Genomic DNA, 18,654 nt, shown 5'->3' on the forward strand with positions numbered 1-18,654 from the left:
ATTTGAGCTCAAGATTGAACTCAATTAGGTGGATAAGCTAAGGACAACTCTAATGCTGGCATTACTTTACTCAGGATATGTACAATAAATCATGAACATACCTTAAGGTAATATTGTCCATCTTTTTCAACAGATGTAATAACAGTCTCTCTCTCCTCTAATACTTTAGAATTACTTGTTTCGTTACTGCCCTCAACAACGATGGGAATGATTCTTTCAACTGCACCATCAGTTGTGTCCAAGGGTCTGAAAAGAAAACCAAATAATAAAATTAGTCAACCAAATTAGTTACACATACTGTATAATCAATGGCATAAAAATATGCCATTTTAGCAGGTTTGTCAATTTAGCATACTATCCCATAATACTATATTTACCACATGTATCTAAAAAAATAATAAATAAACAAAATGTATTTAAATCAACAAGTGTTAAATTTTATCAACCTGTAGTTTTTAGCAACAAACATGAACACAATGTGTTGTACATTAATTCCCAAAAATGGGGTTTTCCTCAAATCCATGGTATATTATTTTAATGATGACTATAATTTAAAAAATAACTAACAATTAATAAATTGCATTTTGTTATTATTAATTTTGTCAAATTTTATGCATGTGGAGCAAGTACCGGTTACTTGTTTCATGGCAACAGATTCTTCTTCTGACACATATATTTTCTTAAGAATGTATTATTTCATTTTTCTTAAATTAACTTTGCAAATTGTATTCATTAGACATCATATTATGAACCAATTTTATTACAAATATATATAAAAGAGAACTAAAGTCTAAGTACAGACTATACTGTCCATGTAGGTTTATTACCGTAGAAAGCCAGTTATTTTCTTTTTTACATTTTTCTTTCAAATATTGTAATAATGTCTGTCGGCTGCTGAGATATCCTGCAAAGAAAGCGAGAGACTCTTCTGAAAAACATGCCATGTTTTTTTAAGAGTGAGTGGTATGAAAGTGATCCCACCAAAACTGTATGTAGACTAATTAGTATAAATATAATAATAATAGAAGTATGATATCTAAAACAATAACGAATCACAAAAATCTATACATAACATCATTTTATACCATTTTATAGCCTACATTTAAATATTACTACCTATAATAATATGTTAACTGACTTACAAAAAATGTTTCTATAACTTATTTAGTCACTTTTGATTTAGCATAATATAGTAAAAAGTTTAATATTATTAATATTGATAGTTAAATTTGCACATATAGTCTAAAAAGGAGTCATTTTGTACTTACATCTAGGGCTAAAGACAGCTTTGGTTGGTACTAGGCAAAACACTCAATCGGGCTCCTCCCACTTACCCATAGGTCAATAAGTATAGATACCACAGCATAATTTAACCACAATCTAACTATCAGGGCTAAAGTAAAAGGAGTTAAATTAAAATTTAGCTTGTTTACTTCTGAATTTAGTCATATAAAGCAAATAATTTACAAACAATACCTTCTATTTTTTATTCAGGTAACAAAAAAAGGTATCTGTTCTGGGCGATCCCAACTAAACTGCAACCTTGAAAATTCTCACTTGGAAACTTGTGATCCAATTCAGACCAAATTTTTATAAAAGTGTGCTGTTTTGAGTATAACATTTTAGAATTATGTGACAAAATGTTTTTAATAAATTACCATCTTAACTACCAGGTGATTAAAAGAAATGTACATTAGTCTCTTTATAGAGCTATTGGAGTAATTTATTTTTGTAGTAAATACTATTTAGAATGTTTAATTTTTAACCCTGGATCTGTCAAACGTTTAGTGACTAGCCATCTTTTTAATCAAACTTTTTGCTATCAAAAATCAGATTTAAGTAAGACAGATTGTATATCAGATTAATAGGAATGTTTCAGTTTAATTTTTTTATTATTTATTGTTTTGAATAATAATGCATAATAAGTAGTAAACAGTGAAAATATAAAGTTGCAATACAAAATGCTGTTTGCCATTTCTGCTCACCCACTTCAACAATATACAAAATAATAGGATTTTGTCTTATACTTTTGACTCGGGAACTTTTTTTCAGGAAAAAGGTTAGCTACATCACTACGTTCCGAATTTCTTCCTCAACAAGTGCATCTATTTCAAACATATATGTATTTATTACTTTCTGCTCCAAAGTAAGACATCTATTACAAACACAGCTAGTGGCATTTTTTAATGTCAAACAATTAATTTTGTCTATCACTAGATTTTTTTTATTTATTATTTTATTATAGAGTTGTGATTGTATCAAATGACATCAAATTTTTACCGCGAAACTTGCAATTAGGTGGCATTCAATAGTAAAAGGTTCAAAATGTAATAACCATATTGAAAATGTCTAAAAACGTTTGAATGTGAATAGGTGGTTTTTTTGAAACACAAAATTTAATCATTTTTTAAAATAAAAAAGAAAATTTTGGAAGGTAGAACTTGTTTATGTTTTGCACAACATACTTTTTGGGTAACATTTTGCATACTTTGAAAAAATTGTTTTTACTTTTTATAAGACAAATTAGTTTTGTTTACTTTTTCATTTTTCATACTTTATTTTTTTCATTTGTAATGCCAAAATCTTACATTGAAATACAAAAATAGATCCAACTACATAAACATGTTTCTTGCAATGTACTGAGAAAGATAATATATGATAGTGTATACTTCACTTCAATAACTAAACATTCTAACGCCGGACATTACAGGAATTTCAACAGCCAAATCCAGGGTTTGCACATATTTAACTGAGCAGATTTTTAACTTTTACCACAGCAGGTACCTGCTCGTTTGAATGCACAGACTGCCAAGACACCTGGTTAAGAATAACAGTTGAAATTGTAATTTAATAACAATTTACATTTTATAGTTTTATATTTAAAGACACTACACTTGTATCTTGTTGTTGTGTTGTTGTTGACCTATCTTGTATAAAAATTTGGTATGAATAGGATCAAAAGTTTCTGAGTTATGAAATTTGATGCAGTTTGGTTGAAAAGTGATCAAATCCTGTACCTTATACTGTATGTAATGAAGATACTAAACAAAGACTCAATGAAATAATATAATCTACTAATTCACCTTACACATTGTTCTGATTTTAAAACCAAGATTTTTAATTCATGTCCTTTGATGTCTTCTTTTGTCATACCTAAACACAAAAAAGGCTAAACCCTAAAGACATTTTTAGGTGATTGAAACTTCAACTAATTAAGATTCGAGGTTACCTGATTTAAATTTCTTATAAAACATTCTTTTAAACAACGATTTTTGCATCAACTACCTCTTGTGTGTTTTATCAGTGCAGTCTTTATCAGCCTTTTTCTTGTGTTTTTTTCACCTTGTCGGTATGTTGGTTAAGTGATCGGGCCAGACAATATGTTCCACTGAAATCGTACCTTTACTATATATTGTTTTCCTTCCTAGGTCAAAGTGGGTAGTGAGTGGGATAGGATCCCTTGTAGGTTCTTAGTACCTGTGGATAAATTAAAAAAAAAAAACTGTAAATTATGAATATTGGGATTACCTGTTTGGTGAGCAAACTGGGGAACCAGATTTCCTTTTGGCTAGAGTTAACTGAGCACGAAATTCAGGCCTGAGAAACCTTAAGACGGGCAAGGCAGACTCCTTGGTGGTTTCCGTGATCACTTCTTCTTGAGCTTCCTTCTACAAAAAACATTACCAATAAAATCCCTTTCACAGTTAGTTACAGAAAAAACAGTAACTTATTCACAACAACATAGTCTATACCTTGTCTTTTTATTTATTTTTTATTCTCTGTAGTGTTTACCCAACAAAACACGGCCAAAACATAATTACTGATTGAATCACACTTGACCCAGAGTTTGACACCCCTCTGTGGCAGTATTTATTTGAGAGGTAATGCATCAATTGTGTTTGTGACCTGATGCCAATTAATTTTCATCACTTGAAAGATGTCAGTGGTCCTGATAATCAAATATACAGTCTGTTACAATGGTCTTGAAATAAATGAAATTTTTGGCAAGGATCATACCCAGGTGTACCACATGAAAAAGCTCAATTGACTCTCAAAGCGATCTCTTGTGAATATTTTTATGAACCAAGGAGTTCATAGTTAGTAACTTAGTATATACAGTAACTTAGTACTATATATAATTTTTTAACTTTAAAATCAAAAAGTTTAAATCCACTTCTATCAATAATATAATAATCAGATCATTATTCAATGTTTACATTTTATAATAAACTATTAGCAAAAAGAGAAAAGAATTACTAGTAAAATTATACAGTAAAATCTTGCACATGCATTCAGGGACTTTCGGAATAAAGAATTAATTTATACTTGGTTGCATTAGAAATGGTTTCTAAATATTGATTTAGGATATTGACTTCTAAAATTGGTAAATTACATATAAGATTTTCTGAAAGAGTAATTTTAGTCTTTTTAGGGAACACAAGAAGAAGGATTATGAAGAAATCCCACTTAGCATACACTTTTATACTAAATTAATATCTCTGTATACTAAAATAATATTTTAGTTGTATACAAAAAGAAACCTTATAAAATATGACAAAAGTTTTTGTTTGTTAATAAAACCCACCATACTGTCACTTTTAACAATCAATTAACTAGACTACTATGACTGGATACATGATTTATTTTTAATCATAACCAGTTTAGGTTACATTCATGTGCAAATTCTAATGACATAAACATCAACAAAATATATTGTAATTTTCAAAGTTTCTTAATTCATTTACATTCATAAAGGGTTCAACAAAAATACTTCAAATTGTACAGCAGCATATTGCTCATACAATTACATAAAACTGAATGTTACTTAAAATTTTATAAAGCCTGTTTTTATCTTGTTTGAATAAGTGTCTTTATCAAAGTAATAATAAGCTCTAAGAATTGTTTTTTAACTATAAAAATATATATTATTCTGTTATGCTAAAATAAAGTGGTTAATTTTGAGCTATTTCTACAAATTCTTTGTGCAGAATTTTAATTTTCTTTCAATATTTCTAGTTACAATATAATCAATATAAATTTTCAAGTAATACAAGAAAAGAAACAACTTACAACCATTGCAGAAGAATTGGAACAAACTTGTATAATATTGTGCCTGAGAAAAAGATAAGAGATTCAAGGCTGACCAGGTTATGATTGGTAACAGCAATGAAACATTTCTTGAAAAGACTGGAATGTTACTCCAGTTTTCATGTTGAAACAACACCTTCCTTTTATTATTGTTACAATATCAGAACAGTTTATACATATAAAAGCTAAAAAAATCATTTGATTGGGAACAAATTGCAATTTGCAAATAAAACATATAACAACCTATTAATATAATTACATAACAATCAGTAAACACAATAAACAACAGCTATTACTATTTTGACACAAATAATGATTTCTAGGTTTATTACTTTTTTCAAATACTCATAATTCATTACTGTTTACAAGTACTGTTAATCAAGAAATTTAACTCTTTTTAAATAAAAAATTAACAATTAATTTTAATACTGAGGTTTTTAAGTGATAGAAACTCATATGATTATATATAATCTGCGCTTTAAAAGTTTAACACCAATATTATTTAGAGGTACGTTTAGTTGCTTCAAAAAGATTATCCTACAAGATAATCTAAGAATTGGTTCAGTAATGTTTGGCTTCTAATCAAAGAGAAATAGTGTGAAAAAACTTCTGTATTTTCTTTATGATGGTAATAATATTTTTATCTAGTAAAGTTTATTAATTTCTGTTTGGTAATTTGGGATATTTATTTTCTCAAAATCAATTGGACATATTTTTAGAAGTAGAAACTAATAAATAAAAAAGTAATTCAATTAAATGTGAACTAATAATATGATACTATACCTTGTCAAACAGTTCCAAAATATATTTTGACTACATGTTTCAAAACAATCGTTTCATCATCAGGTGGATAAAAATTTTTTTTAATGCTCCACATAGGGTTGTTTTAAATTAATATTAACAAAGTACAAACATACGAAACAAATAAGGACATACGGACGGTAGGCCTACCGCGTGTACACAGTATATTGCCAATAAGATCATTTTTTATACATCTATTCTTAGAAAGTTTTTATGTTAAAAACAATTATTTAGAGGATTTAGACAACAGATATATAAATACACTTATGTAAAAATGGTTTTCTGGTTTCTAAAGCAAGTACCAAGTTTACACCCTCTTGAAGAATGATGAAAACAGTCTTGAGAGGTATGCCTGGGCCTTTAGTGGGTGCAAATTCTACTCACCAGTGTAAAAGTGTTTCCCCCATTAATAATAATAAGGACTTAGCCACTAAAACTGTCGTACATGCATGAACAGTCATGAACATGACTGCAAGATTCAAAATTCTGATAAAATTGTTTCCATCCTTAAAACTCTGACAATTACTTTACCAAAACAGTTTGGGATTTAATCACTTATTACTCCTATACAATTCATTAGGAAAATTTGAGTTTTGGAGGAAGGTGGATTTTGACTATTTTGTTCAAGAAATAGTAATCAAACTGTTGATTGTAAAGCATTACTTAAAAGGCACAGGATTCCTAGATTTATTGTATCTTTTGTCAATACTTTTTAAATGTAATAAATCTGGGAAATTTATTTATTTATTTATTTGCAAGTTCTTATCAACTTTGGAACATTTTTATCATGTATATTAGATTTTATTCATTAATTCATAATAAATATAACATAAGATCTTATAGAAGCTATCACAGACATTGTAAATTAGCTTACCTGGGGGAGGGGTGAAGCATTCAGGGACCTACGCGTGTAGAAACCCTGAGCCAGAGCTCCGGGACCATACAGTCTTTCAACCCGTTGGAGGATAAATGAAGAAGCTTGCGCAGGGACTTCTTTATTCTGTGATGTTACTGATTCTGAAATAAAGTATACAAGTATAATCTATTTTTCCTGCCTAAACGTTTTGAAGAGTTCATTTAAAGGAATGTTTTTCTATTTTGATCACACAAGGTTTGTTAGTATAAAAGTGAGGTAACATAAATGATCTATAGTATGCTTCTCATTACAACATGTTAATACAATCCAAATTAGTTTAAAAATTTAATTATTCTTATTATGAAAATTTAGGATAATGTAATATAATGATATATTTTGAAAAGATTCAGTTGAGACTAACTGTATGTATATTGACTAATAATTTGTCAATATGTCAAGAAAATGTCCTTCAATATATACATAAGACAATTTCAAAATTTACTTTTCATAAATGTTCTAAATATCCTACAACATTAATAATTATCTATTAGATTAAAAGTAATTCCTATAACTTTCTTTTAAACTATGGAAGTTGTTTATAAACTTAACTACTGTAACATAATTTAGAGTTCTAATTAGCTTCAACAAGAAAGTTATTAAAATCATGTACTAGGTCAAATTGCTTTTAACCGCTGTACATAAATCAAAAGTTAACTCTTGGTTTTAAAAGACAATTCCCTTGAAAAATATTAAGTTTAATAAGTGTAATACATTATTATTTGAATACAATCATAACTTCAAATATTTAGAATCAAATATAAAATATTTCTATGTAGGATAAACATTTGAAATCATTTTGTTGTATTACTAGTTCATCATAATAACAAATTATATAACACACATTTTCTTTTTAAAACATGTCACCAGAATCTTAATTTTTTTCCTATAAGAATGATACACTTCAAAACTATTAACTCGTTTATCTGCTTGAATGAAGCGTTTGCGTTGTGTCTCAACATTCGTTGGGTACATCTGTGTTCAGTTGCAGCTTTGTAGCTAATCTGTATGGTCTATTCTATGTTTTTAAAAATATTCAGGGTTATTTAAGAAGCCTATCCCGTCTGAGGTTTGGTCAGTGATATGGTTCTTGTTGGTTATAAACTTGTCTCCTACAGACAGACATTCCCCGGCAGATTTGTGAAATTTAAGGTGCTACTGCCATGAGTAAATACAAAGGGCATAAGAGCACCCATAATCAAATCATATTAGAGCGTTGTGACACGCATAAGTCAGTCATAGGTGGTTGGTCGGAGAATACAGTCCTATTGTGCCTGTATTCGGTAGTTCAGTTTTAATTAAGTGCATATTTTAGAGTTAGTCAAGTTGACACACAACATGGTGGTTGTGATTCCTGACTTACGTGTGTCATAACGCTCTGGTATGATTTGTTTATTTTAACGCAGTTTGTAAATATGTGTTAGGTTAGTTATTAACCTGAAGAAGAGATCAGATTGCAGATCTCAAAACATAGTATTACTGATTTTTTGTATCACTGAACGGTGGCAAATTTCCAGAAAAGTCCTGTTTCCTTCACAATTCTTCCTTTGTCAAAAACAAACTTAAAACAAAGAAACATCTTATTGTTAATAATGAACATAAAATAAAACAAACTTTGGAGGATTGTTTGTTACAACTTTTAAGGCCGACTCTTTTCTTTATGATGTGTTAAAAAAGCCAACCTTTTTTAAGACACTTCTGAAAAATGCCAAAGCATTTTCAGAATAGATGTCACGAAGAAAATGATTACATCCTTCTTTATGAATCAAAATTAATGATTTTTATCAAGTTCAATACTAATTGGGCTTTGTAATAAAAAATAGTTTACCCTGTATACAAAAACTATTGTTTTTAACTAAACTTTTTTAGTATTCACTTTTTTTTTAATTTGATGTCACATAATAAATACTAAACTTAGTGTTATAGTATATTCACACCCATACTGATGAAGTGCATTAAATTCATAGTATATGTAACAATTTTGCCCAAGTGCCTACTTTTATTAAATGTGGAGATGTAACCAATCTTTCAAAAGCACTCTGGAATATTCTGTATTCTTTAGTGAGTCTCATATCATCGTTATAAAAATCACTATACAATAATCTTAAAACCGAATAAATATTATTAATTTCACTATTTACATTGACATGGCTACATTGAAAATCAATAACAGTGTTGCCTTAAATTAAAGGGAAATAAAGCTCTTTTGCAACTACAGGGTGTAAATTAAGTCCTGATAAGCCTGGATATATCACAAGTGGATTGAGATAGACATAAAATCTTCACCATACCTATTAAAGTACTTTTTTGGACTTTTTGAAGGGTAAAAATATTCCCCTCCCCCCCTTTTAAACAGAAGAACACTTTAAATTTTCAAATTGCAAACCCCTATTTTGTAACATGTCATTTGAAAGGTAAATTCAAAAGAAACACAATGACATGAACCTCTCTACGATGATCCTAGTAAAAGTTATGGGCAAACAACCCATTACATCTGAGGGTGTAAATTAAGTCCTGATACACCTAGATATATTCCAAACAGATTGGAATATCAATGTGCAACCTTCACCATACTTATTAGATAACTATTTTGGATTTTTTGGAGGGTAAAAAGAATTTCACCCCCTTTTCAAAGGGAGGTAGAAGAGTGTAACTTTAAATTTTCAAATTGCAACCCCTGTGACATATAATTTTAAAGGTCTATTCAATAGAAACACAATGACACTAAAAACACATCTCTATGCCATTTCTAGCAAAAGTTATGGGCAAATAACACAAAAAAATCATAATCTGTAAGGACAATACAATATCTTGAGCATATGAACACAATGCTGCAATGCATTAAATATATTTTAATGAGACTTTGAGGTATCCAGCTTATCCCTTGCTCCCCCTGTAAGAACCTTTTGTGTGGTAATGAACCTTCCATTATCTGCTTTCAAATATCATAGCAGTCTTCTTTGTAGAACTGCTAAGAAGGTATACTCATTATTTATAAAAGACACTGTTGAAGGAAGTATATCATAAATTAATATGATAGAGATTTAACAATAATTGAAATGGGTTTAAGCAACGTAGAGGCCATACTTCACTGAATGGTGAACAGCAAAAACATAAAGCATTGTTGGTAAATATATATATATATATACAGGGTGTCCAAAAAGTCCCGGGTCGGTTAAATATTTTTCAAAATATTTTAAATAGAGCTACAAAACCTTACACAAAGTTACTGGACATAAAAATCTATTTTATCACATATTCAGTCATCCGCTACTTCCTCAGGGGGGGCCCGCTAGGAGTCAGAAGAAAATCTTAAATGTAAGCATAGGTTGATATGCATATCAAATTAAAGGTCTATATTAGTAGAGTACAGAGCCACAAACCCGACCTCAAACGGATAACCGAGTCACAAATGGCAGCCGTTCAAAGATGGCAAGAGTTTGGGTCGAAAAAGTCCCGGGTCGGTTGAATATTTTTCAAAATATTTAAAATAGAGCTACAAAACCTTACACAAAGTTACTGGACATAAAAATCTATTTTATCACATATTCAGTCATCCGCTACTTTCTCAGGGGGGCGGCCCGCTAGGAGTCAGAAGAAAATCTTAAATGTAAGCATAGGTTGATATGCATATCAAATTAAAGGTCTTTATTAGTAGAGTACAAAGCCGCAAACCCGACCTCAAACGGATGACCGAGTCAAAAATGACAGCCGTTCAAAGATAGCTAGAGTTTGCAACTTAGGTTAATGTAACAAAATACACTGATGAGATTTTTGACTTTAACTTTCCTAACATTAAAAAATGGACATGAGGTGTTTCTTGAGGTGTTTGAGGGTCATTTGAATAACTCATTAAATTGTAAACAGTTTTGGGTTAGTAAAGTTAAAATATTCAACCGACCCGGGACTTTTTGGACACCCTGTATATATATATACTGCAGATATAAATACAAACTAAAAAATGAACATACGATAGTGCAGCAAATTTTTTATGGAGTTTTGAAAAATAGAAGTTGGTGTTATAGATATTTTCTAGCAATCTATCCCTAAGTCCTTATCGAAAATGGGTATATTGTCACATGCAGAAGCATCTGAGGAGCCGGCTAAGAAAGTTGTGCAACAAAGTGCTCACGAATGGAATATCAATTGGAGACTGCAGTCGACTCAATAATGCAACAATTAATCAGATTCAAATTTATCACAGAATTGCCATAAGAAGAGCTTAGATTTTGATAACTTAGAAGACATGAAAAAAGAACTTATCTTCTTCTAACGAAGACTCGGCTCATATACTGTGTCTTGAAAGGGGTGTATGTAAGTGGTGTGGTTTCAGAAGGCTTTATCAAATAATTGGAATTACCTTTTAGTCAGGTGGGGGAGAATTAATATAAGACAATAAAGAAAAGAATTCAAACATACAGAAAGCTACTTAGAGTCTAGTCCAGGCATCACTGCACAGTATTCAAATCCTCAAAACAGTGTGTTATACCTTTTGTAACATATAACGATGGCAAATGTCCAAAATCCTGTTATCATCTCAAACCTTCCATCATCAATAACAAACTTTAAACAAAGAATAGAAAACTCTCTATTCTTTAATCTATAAAAATTTAGTGCAGAAAGGTTTTGATGCCTCGTCCTCAAAGGGTTAAAGAAGTAAGAAGGGATGAGGTTTACTTAACAGCCACAAAAAACAATATATAATTCAATGACACAATCCAACAGGGATGACAGACATGAAGATAGATAACATATTTTTAAGATTAATAATCAATAAAAAATTTTGTTATTATTTCCATGTTGTTTTGGTATTTTTACAATTTTATACGGAAAACTTGTATTTCCAGTTTTAATGCATATGACTCTGTATTTTTGTACATATTAAAATTGTATTCCTTGGTTTTAGCACATTTTTCTTTGTATTGTTCTTCACATGTTAAAGTTGTACTTCATAGCATACATTTGACAAGTGTTAAAAATGATGTAAATAAATAACTTTGTTATTACAAGTTAAACTGATACATACACTTCTAAGCCATCTTGTGTTTTAAGTACTTTATTCACCACACTGATTCTGATAGTAAATTTCAAACCCATTTATATTTTTACACTTAAAAGACATAAAATTTATGTACCACACTGGTTATAGTATTTTAATCTAAAATAATAAATCATTAATGTATTACCTGAGTGGTAGACTGAAGAAGAAACTTCTCGGGTCTCACAGCGATAAAAGGAACTGTTGCCACTTCTGTAAACACATCATAAGACTTTAAGGCTCAGAAATGAAAAAATGTTACTGAAAATTAGCCATAAACTTTGAGTGGAATAAATTAACTAGTAACTATAACATTCCTTTAGGTGCAAAATGTTCTTTTTATCATGCAATTAAACGGGCTATGTTTCGTTATGCTAGCCAAGTTTGGGTTTCTTAAATGAAAAATTAAGTATGTTGAAAGATTCTTAAAGAGACGGCTCTTTCAACTTCTTCTTAACTCAAACCCAAAGTCTGATGTCCTTTATTGCTAGGCCACCTGCTTTCCCTAATATTTGTTGATGATATAACAGTCTTAACAGCCAATGGAATTACTCTACGGATTACGAGAATGGCACAAATCTTACTGAATGGGCTTTAAATAACAACCCTTCCTTAGTGTTCGATGCAAATGACCACCCTACATTTTGGTCAGCTCGTTGGCATCTAGGTTACTTACCAGATTTATGTTTCTATTGATGAGTAATCAATCATCCAAGCCAATGCCAGCGATCAATGAGATTCTTAGTACATTTACTAATTTCCAACATAAACCTGTTATTCTATCAGTCGGAATACATATTCTTAAGTTAAAATCTCTCCCTTGTACTTAGTGACATTTTGGTAAAGCAGATTGGCAAACCTTTCTATCTATGTAGAAGGAGTATATTGGATTCATTCCTGTATCAGCTAAGAATTATGATTAATCCACACGGTTTGTCTTGTCTACAGCTAAAAAAAAACACACATAACAAGAAGGTACAGAAAAGAATACAAAACCAGGATAGAGCAAGAATTTTACACCACTGGACATTCTAACACAGCTAACCTACAGATGAGATCACTTGGTGATGCCAAATAAAAATGGCCTTTCAAAAAAAAAAAAAAAAAAAAAAAAAAAAAAAAAAAAAAAAAAAACATGAATTTTACTAATAGTAGTTGTAAGGCTTTTCAATGAAGGAAAGAGCCTTAGGCTCTGCACATAGTCCTGAAAGGACCTATGCACCTTCTTTGCTTAATTTTAAACCCTCAAATACTGAGGCTTTTGCCGAAACCAATAACATTTGAGGACTCCTGTTCTCTGATGTCCTTTGGGCTCAAAAATAAGCTCCTAGGATATTCTCCCCTGGTTTTGCAAGTAACAGAACAATATACATGTGTTCCTGTTCTTTGTTCTAGATAAAATAAATTGAAATTCGATAGGCAAGTTTTCTACAAGTTTAATTAATTAATTTATTTATTTCCAACGGACATACTCTCCATTTTTACATTCAAGATCCATATACTTAACTATTATAACAACTTAACCTAAACAAGAGACTCTACAACAAAACATGTGAAAGGCTGAAAAATGATATTAACATAATACACTATTGCAAGGCATGATATGTAACAAGAATATATATATATATATATATATATATATATATAAATGTTTTAAAACTGTAACAATACCATCATGAAAGACCGCAACAATAAATAAACTATAACAATAGAAATAACATAATAACAGAAATAACATAATATAATAAGAATATTCATAACAATGTTTCAAAAACAGCAACAGTAAAAATAACAATAGTTATAAGATAAACTATGGCGTACAATAAACAGAGAATATGAATAAATGTATGTAGGCAGCAAGTTAGCAGCGAAAGACAACAAAAACTGATGGTGTAATATGATAGAAATTAAGTGGAGGCATTTAAGTTGGTAGCACTGCACCTTTCACTTTCCACTTCAATGTTCTCACACCATCGTGGAACAGGTCGACAGTTATAGGCAGGTTGTTGCCGGCCCTCTGCAGGCGTGCCACCGTGCTGTTTGCTGCATAGTTTGTCCCATAGTGTTGCCTGATGAAGAGGTCATTGGAACGAGTGCTGGATGGTGTCTTGAAATTGAGGAGTTGAAGGACGTCTGGGCAAACCATCTCACCGTTCACCAACTTGTGGAGAACCACTAAGTCGGCTACAGTCCTGCGAGTCTCAAGATGTTCTAGTTCAAGTTTGGAGTATAGATCATCAATTGGTACTTATTGGTATTGGTATCCATATCTTACACCCACCAAACGAATGAAATGACGCTGGACTTGTTCAAGATCATCACAAAGGTATTTTTGGTGTGGATTCCAAACAGTCGATCCATATTCCAGAATTTGGCGTACCAGGGCACAGTATATAGTCCTCAGGGCAACCATATTTGTTATATGTTTAAAAAAAGGGGAGATAAAACCAAGCATTCAGTTTGCCTTCGAGCAGATATTATGAACGTGAGCCTCAGGGCTAAAATTCTGTGTCAGAGTAATTCCCAGATCTCTCCCTTCACTCACTCTAGCGATGGTTTCTCCTTGTAACAAATAATTGTATATCATAGGCGAAGTGCAACGTGTATCATTGTAGAATGATATGGCTTGACATTTCTTGGCGTTTAGTGACATTTTGTTTGTTAAGCACCATTCATAGACGCCATGAAGACTATCTTGAAGTGATTCACAGTCCGCAACATGAGTAATTTGTGAGAATAACTTGACATCGTCCGCAAACATTAGGCAGTCACTGTTGATATTCAGAGGAAGATCGTTTATGAAGAGTGCGAAGAGATAAGGTCCAATGATAGAGCCCTGGGGAACACCAGAAAGTGAGATAAACTCAGAGGATATTGAGCCAGCAAACTTCACTGCAAGCCTGCGCTCGGAAAGGTAACTCGACAGCCAACGAATTGAAATGTTATCGAAACCAAGTGCAGAGATTTTTTTGAGTAAAAAGGCATGTTCAACAGTGCCAAAGGCCTTGGAAAAATCTAAATATATTGTATCTAGCTGTTTACTGTTAGCAAATGCACTTTGCACCTGAGTCTGAAGTAACATTAAGTTTGATAAAGTCGACCTTCCTGGTGAGAAGCCGTGTTGCTGAGGACAGGTTAACTGAGCAATCCTAAATCTTATTCGATCAAGAAATAGATCCTCAAAAACTTTGGATAAAGCTGAGAGGATAGAAATGGGCCTGTAATTTGAGGCGATGTCAGTAGGTCCTGATTTATGAATGGGGACCACGTAGGCTGCTTTGAACGCCTCAGGAAAAATTCCCATCGCAAGTGAAGTATTAAATATGTGGCAAACTGGAATGGCCAAGATGCTTCTGCTGTACTTAAGTACACCTGGTGGAATCTCATCAGGGCCCCAGCCCTTTTTGTCATCAAGGTTTCTAAGCTTCTCCAATACTTCTTCAGGGGTGAACTCATAAGCAACTCCATCTCCGAGAGTGTCATATCCGCTTGGAACAAAAACCCCTGTGGGCTTCGTGAAAACAGAGGAGAAGAAGTCCTTAAATGCTTCACACATCGCAAGAGGCTCCTCAGCAACGACTCCATTGTGAACAATCTGAGAGGGCACAGACGAAGATTTTCTTGTGGAATTGACATGACTCCAAAATAAACGGAAATTGTTGGGAATTCCAACTTCATAATAATTCAGCTGGCGATAATCCCAGGCAGCTAAGACCCTACACCTTGCTCTTATGTTATCAAATCTGGAATAATTAGATGCTGACGGAAAGTGCTTGTATTATTTATGTAAACATTTTTTGTTATTATTAAGTTCTTTAAATAAGGTGAAAACCATTTAGGAAACGGAGAGTAGCCAATTCTTCTTACTGGCGAGTTAGCCTTCACTATGTTGGAAATTGTAGAGATAAAGGAATTTGTTGCCCTGTTAAGGTCTGAGTTGGACAGTATTGCATGAAAGTCAGTAGTTAACAATGAGCGATGAACATTCATAAGGTTACACCTTTTCAGATCATATATGTGTTGAGTAAATGAGATTGGTTGATATGACGGTAGTGGATCACAAAGGATAAGGGTGAGTGGTGTCTCTCTTCAACTGGCAAAAGATTATCACTCTCCAGTGATACAGTAATATCTTTATTAGAACTCAGAATCAGGTCCAACATGACGTCTCTGCTCTTATAGATTTGGTAAAGCTGAAACAAGTCCATCAGTGACCGTACCACTCTTGACGCTGGGGAATGTGTTCCAGTTGACAACTCATTCCAATCAATCCCGGGAAGGTTGAAATCACCCACGACAACCACCTCATTGAATCTTCGCCCCGTTGACATTAGCGCCTCTATTGACTGTAACAAACTATTGTATTTGGAGGGAGGCTGCTGAGGAGGGATGTAACAAGCTACTAGGAGCCATGAGATGTATTTGCAGGGCTTAAGCTCAATAAGAAGGTGCTAAAAAATGAAATTAAAAGATCACATCAAACTACTCTTGAAATCTCCAGGCCTTTCACCCATGAAGGACTTGATGTTGATATTAACACTTTACATACAAACAAGTAAAGCTACAGATATAGATTAAATATTGCCTGAATTGTCAAAACATTCTGGTCCTAAAGTAAGAGGGTGGTGGCTTCTTGCCTAAAGTATTATAAAGGTCTAAAATAACAGCTGTGTTGAAGGCAGAAAATCAGCTGAACAGGTATATAGTTACCGCCCTCTAGTTCTCTTGAGTGTATGCTACAAGCTGTTGGAAACACTTATCTACAGGGTGACATGGAATTTAAAAAAAAAAATCTAAAAAATAAGAGTGATGGAAGAAAATGGTTTTATTTGTATTAAATAAAACATCAAAACTTGCCATTTATGAAACACTGAAGGAATTTAGGATTCTTTAAAAACAACATCCTTTAGGTGGCATCCTCGTCTACGAATGCATTCTTGAAATCTGCGGTGGAGATTCCTCATTGTCCGCTGCAACATCTCAACTGGAATACTGTTAACTTCATCCCAAATTCTCTGTTTTAACTCATTTACAGTTCTTGGTCGAGTTGTGAACACTTTAGTTTTGAGGTAGCCCCACAAAAAGAAATCGCACACGGTCAAATCTGGCGATCTAGGGGGCCAGGAAACGTTACCGAATCTTGAAATGACACGGTTACCAAACAATACTCGCACAGCTTCCATTGACTGTCGTGCAGTGTATGATGTCGCACCATCCTGTTGAAACCAGGATTCTTGAACGTCTGGAAAATTGTTCAATTCAGGTGTAACGAAACGTAACATTTCCACGTAACGATTAGAATTGACAGTTACTGCAATCCCCCGTTCATCCTCAAAAAAATAAGGTCCAATGATCCCATGTAATGAAACAGCACACCATACTGTAACCTTATTAGCGTGTAAAGGGCGCTCATGAAGTTCATTAGGATTTCTGTCTGCCCAGTATCGGTAGTTCTGCTTGTTAACATAACCGGTGAGATGAAAGTGGGCCTCATCTGACATCCACAACTTGCTTAAAAATTCATCTTCATTGTTTATGTGTGTTAACATTTGTTGGCAGAGTTGCAATCGCGACTGGTAATCATTTTCCTTCAACTGTTGCACTATCTGCAGCTTGTAGGGGTGAAATTTTAATTCTAAATGAAGAATTCTATGAACACTCTCACAGGACATTTCAACCGCAGCTGCTTGCTTACGAATCGAATGGCGTGGACTCCTCAATACAGATCGGCGTACAACATCAATGTTCTGTGCAGTACGAGCACTTCTTGGTTGTCCTGTTGGTTTCTTCTTTAAAGGTGATCCACTCTCTTCAAAATTATTAATCCAACTTCTAATGGCATGTTTTGACGGAACAGAATTATGACGTCCTAAGTTGTAAAAACGTCCGAACTCAATCTGGGCAGCTTTCAAACTATCACAGTTTTTATAAAACATTTTTATAGCTAACGCACGCTGTTGCCCATTCCACTGGTCCATGGCTACTGTAATAGCGGCTTGTTTACTTGGTCACTGTCACTGTCCCGCAGTGCTGCCACCCGCTCACGGCTGCCACGACGCGTTACAAAAATTCTCGTTATTCTGTGTCACCCTGTACAACTGTATTTTTGGAGTTCTCAATCAGTATATTCCAGCAAAACAAGCTGGCTTTAGGCCTGAGAGAAACTGTTGCGACGAAGTACTTGCACTAACATCTTTCATTGAGAATGTCTACAAAAGGAAAATGAAATCATCTGCTGCCTTTATTAATCTACCCCCAGCTCATGACATGGTATGGAAGGAAAAGTTGCATTATACAGACATTTTTATGATGGATATACAGGCCTGATGTCGACTAATTTTAAGATAACCAACAGTTTAACACATTGACTGCTGAAAAAAAATATTAATACTTTTAGCGGTGCTGAAAATTTATTGTACTGTGATTACTTACCATAGACGTATAGAAGCCTCAATATGAAGTTTTCAGCCTCTCAAGTGCTTTTGGCTTGTTGGTTGTGACGTCAGAAGTGAGCGGTCGGATCCGGCCGCGCAGCACCCGCACGGGACATGGCGCGCATGACTTTGGCAGTTTTTTGCATACACTGTTTGAAAACGTGTTTTATTTACACTTTTACTATAACTATCACTAAATATTTTATATACACATTTATACACTATTTACAAGGCCTTCGGACACGTTCTTCTTTATTTTGGTGCATGGTATTTTTCGTAGCACCCAACTGGGCACAAGGCTGGTTCGCCAGGGCACTGAGCACAAAAATATATTGACTTGGAATATTTTCTTCCTTCCTCGAGGCATACTCTACAGCGGA

The 18,654-nt window shown here is 32.9% G+C and overlaps 1 protein-coding gene across 2 annotated transcripts in view; it reads right to left on the reverse strand.

Annotated features, from left to right (window-relative positions):
- The window catches only part of LOC124369338 (disks large-associated protein 4-like), a 79,553-nt gene that overhangs the window by 18,425 nt on the left and 42,474 nt on the right, over positions 1–18,654 (reverse strand). For both annotated transcript variants that reach the window (XM_046827307.1, XM_046827308.1), the window contains exons 6-9: positions 11,989–12,053; positions 6,764–6,906; positions 3,529–3,668; positions 102–246 (exon numbers count right to left, since the gene is read on the reverse strand). In XM_046827307.1, the coding sequence (XP_046683263.1) occupies positions 102–246; positions 3,529–3,668; positions 6,764–6,906; positions 11,989–12,053 (493 nt within the window). The remainder of the gene's footprint in view (positions 1–101; positions 247–3,528; positions 3,669–6,763; positions 6,907–11,988; positions 12,054–18,654) is intronic.

The sequence above is a fragment of the Homalodisca vitripennis genome, chromosome X, assembly GCF_021130785.1.
Source record: "Homalodisca vitripennis isolate AUS2020 chromosome X, UT_GWSS_2.1, whole genome shotgun sequence".
In the NCBI taxonomy this organism is placed as follows: Eukaryota; Metazoa; Arthropoda; class Insecta; order Hemiptera; family Cicadellidae; genus Homalodisca; species Homalodisca vitripennis.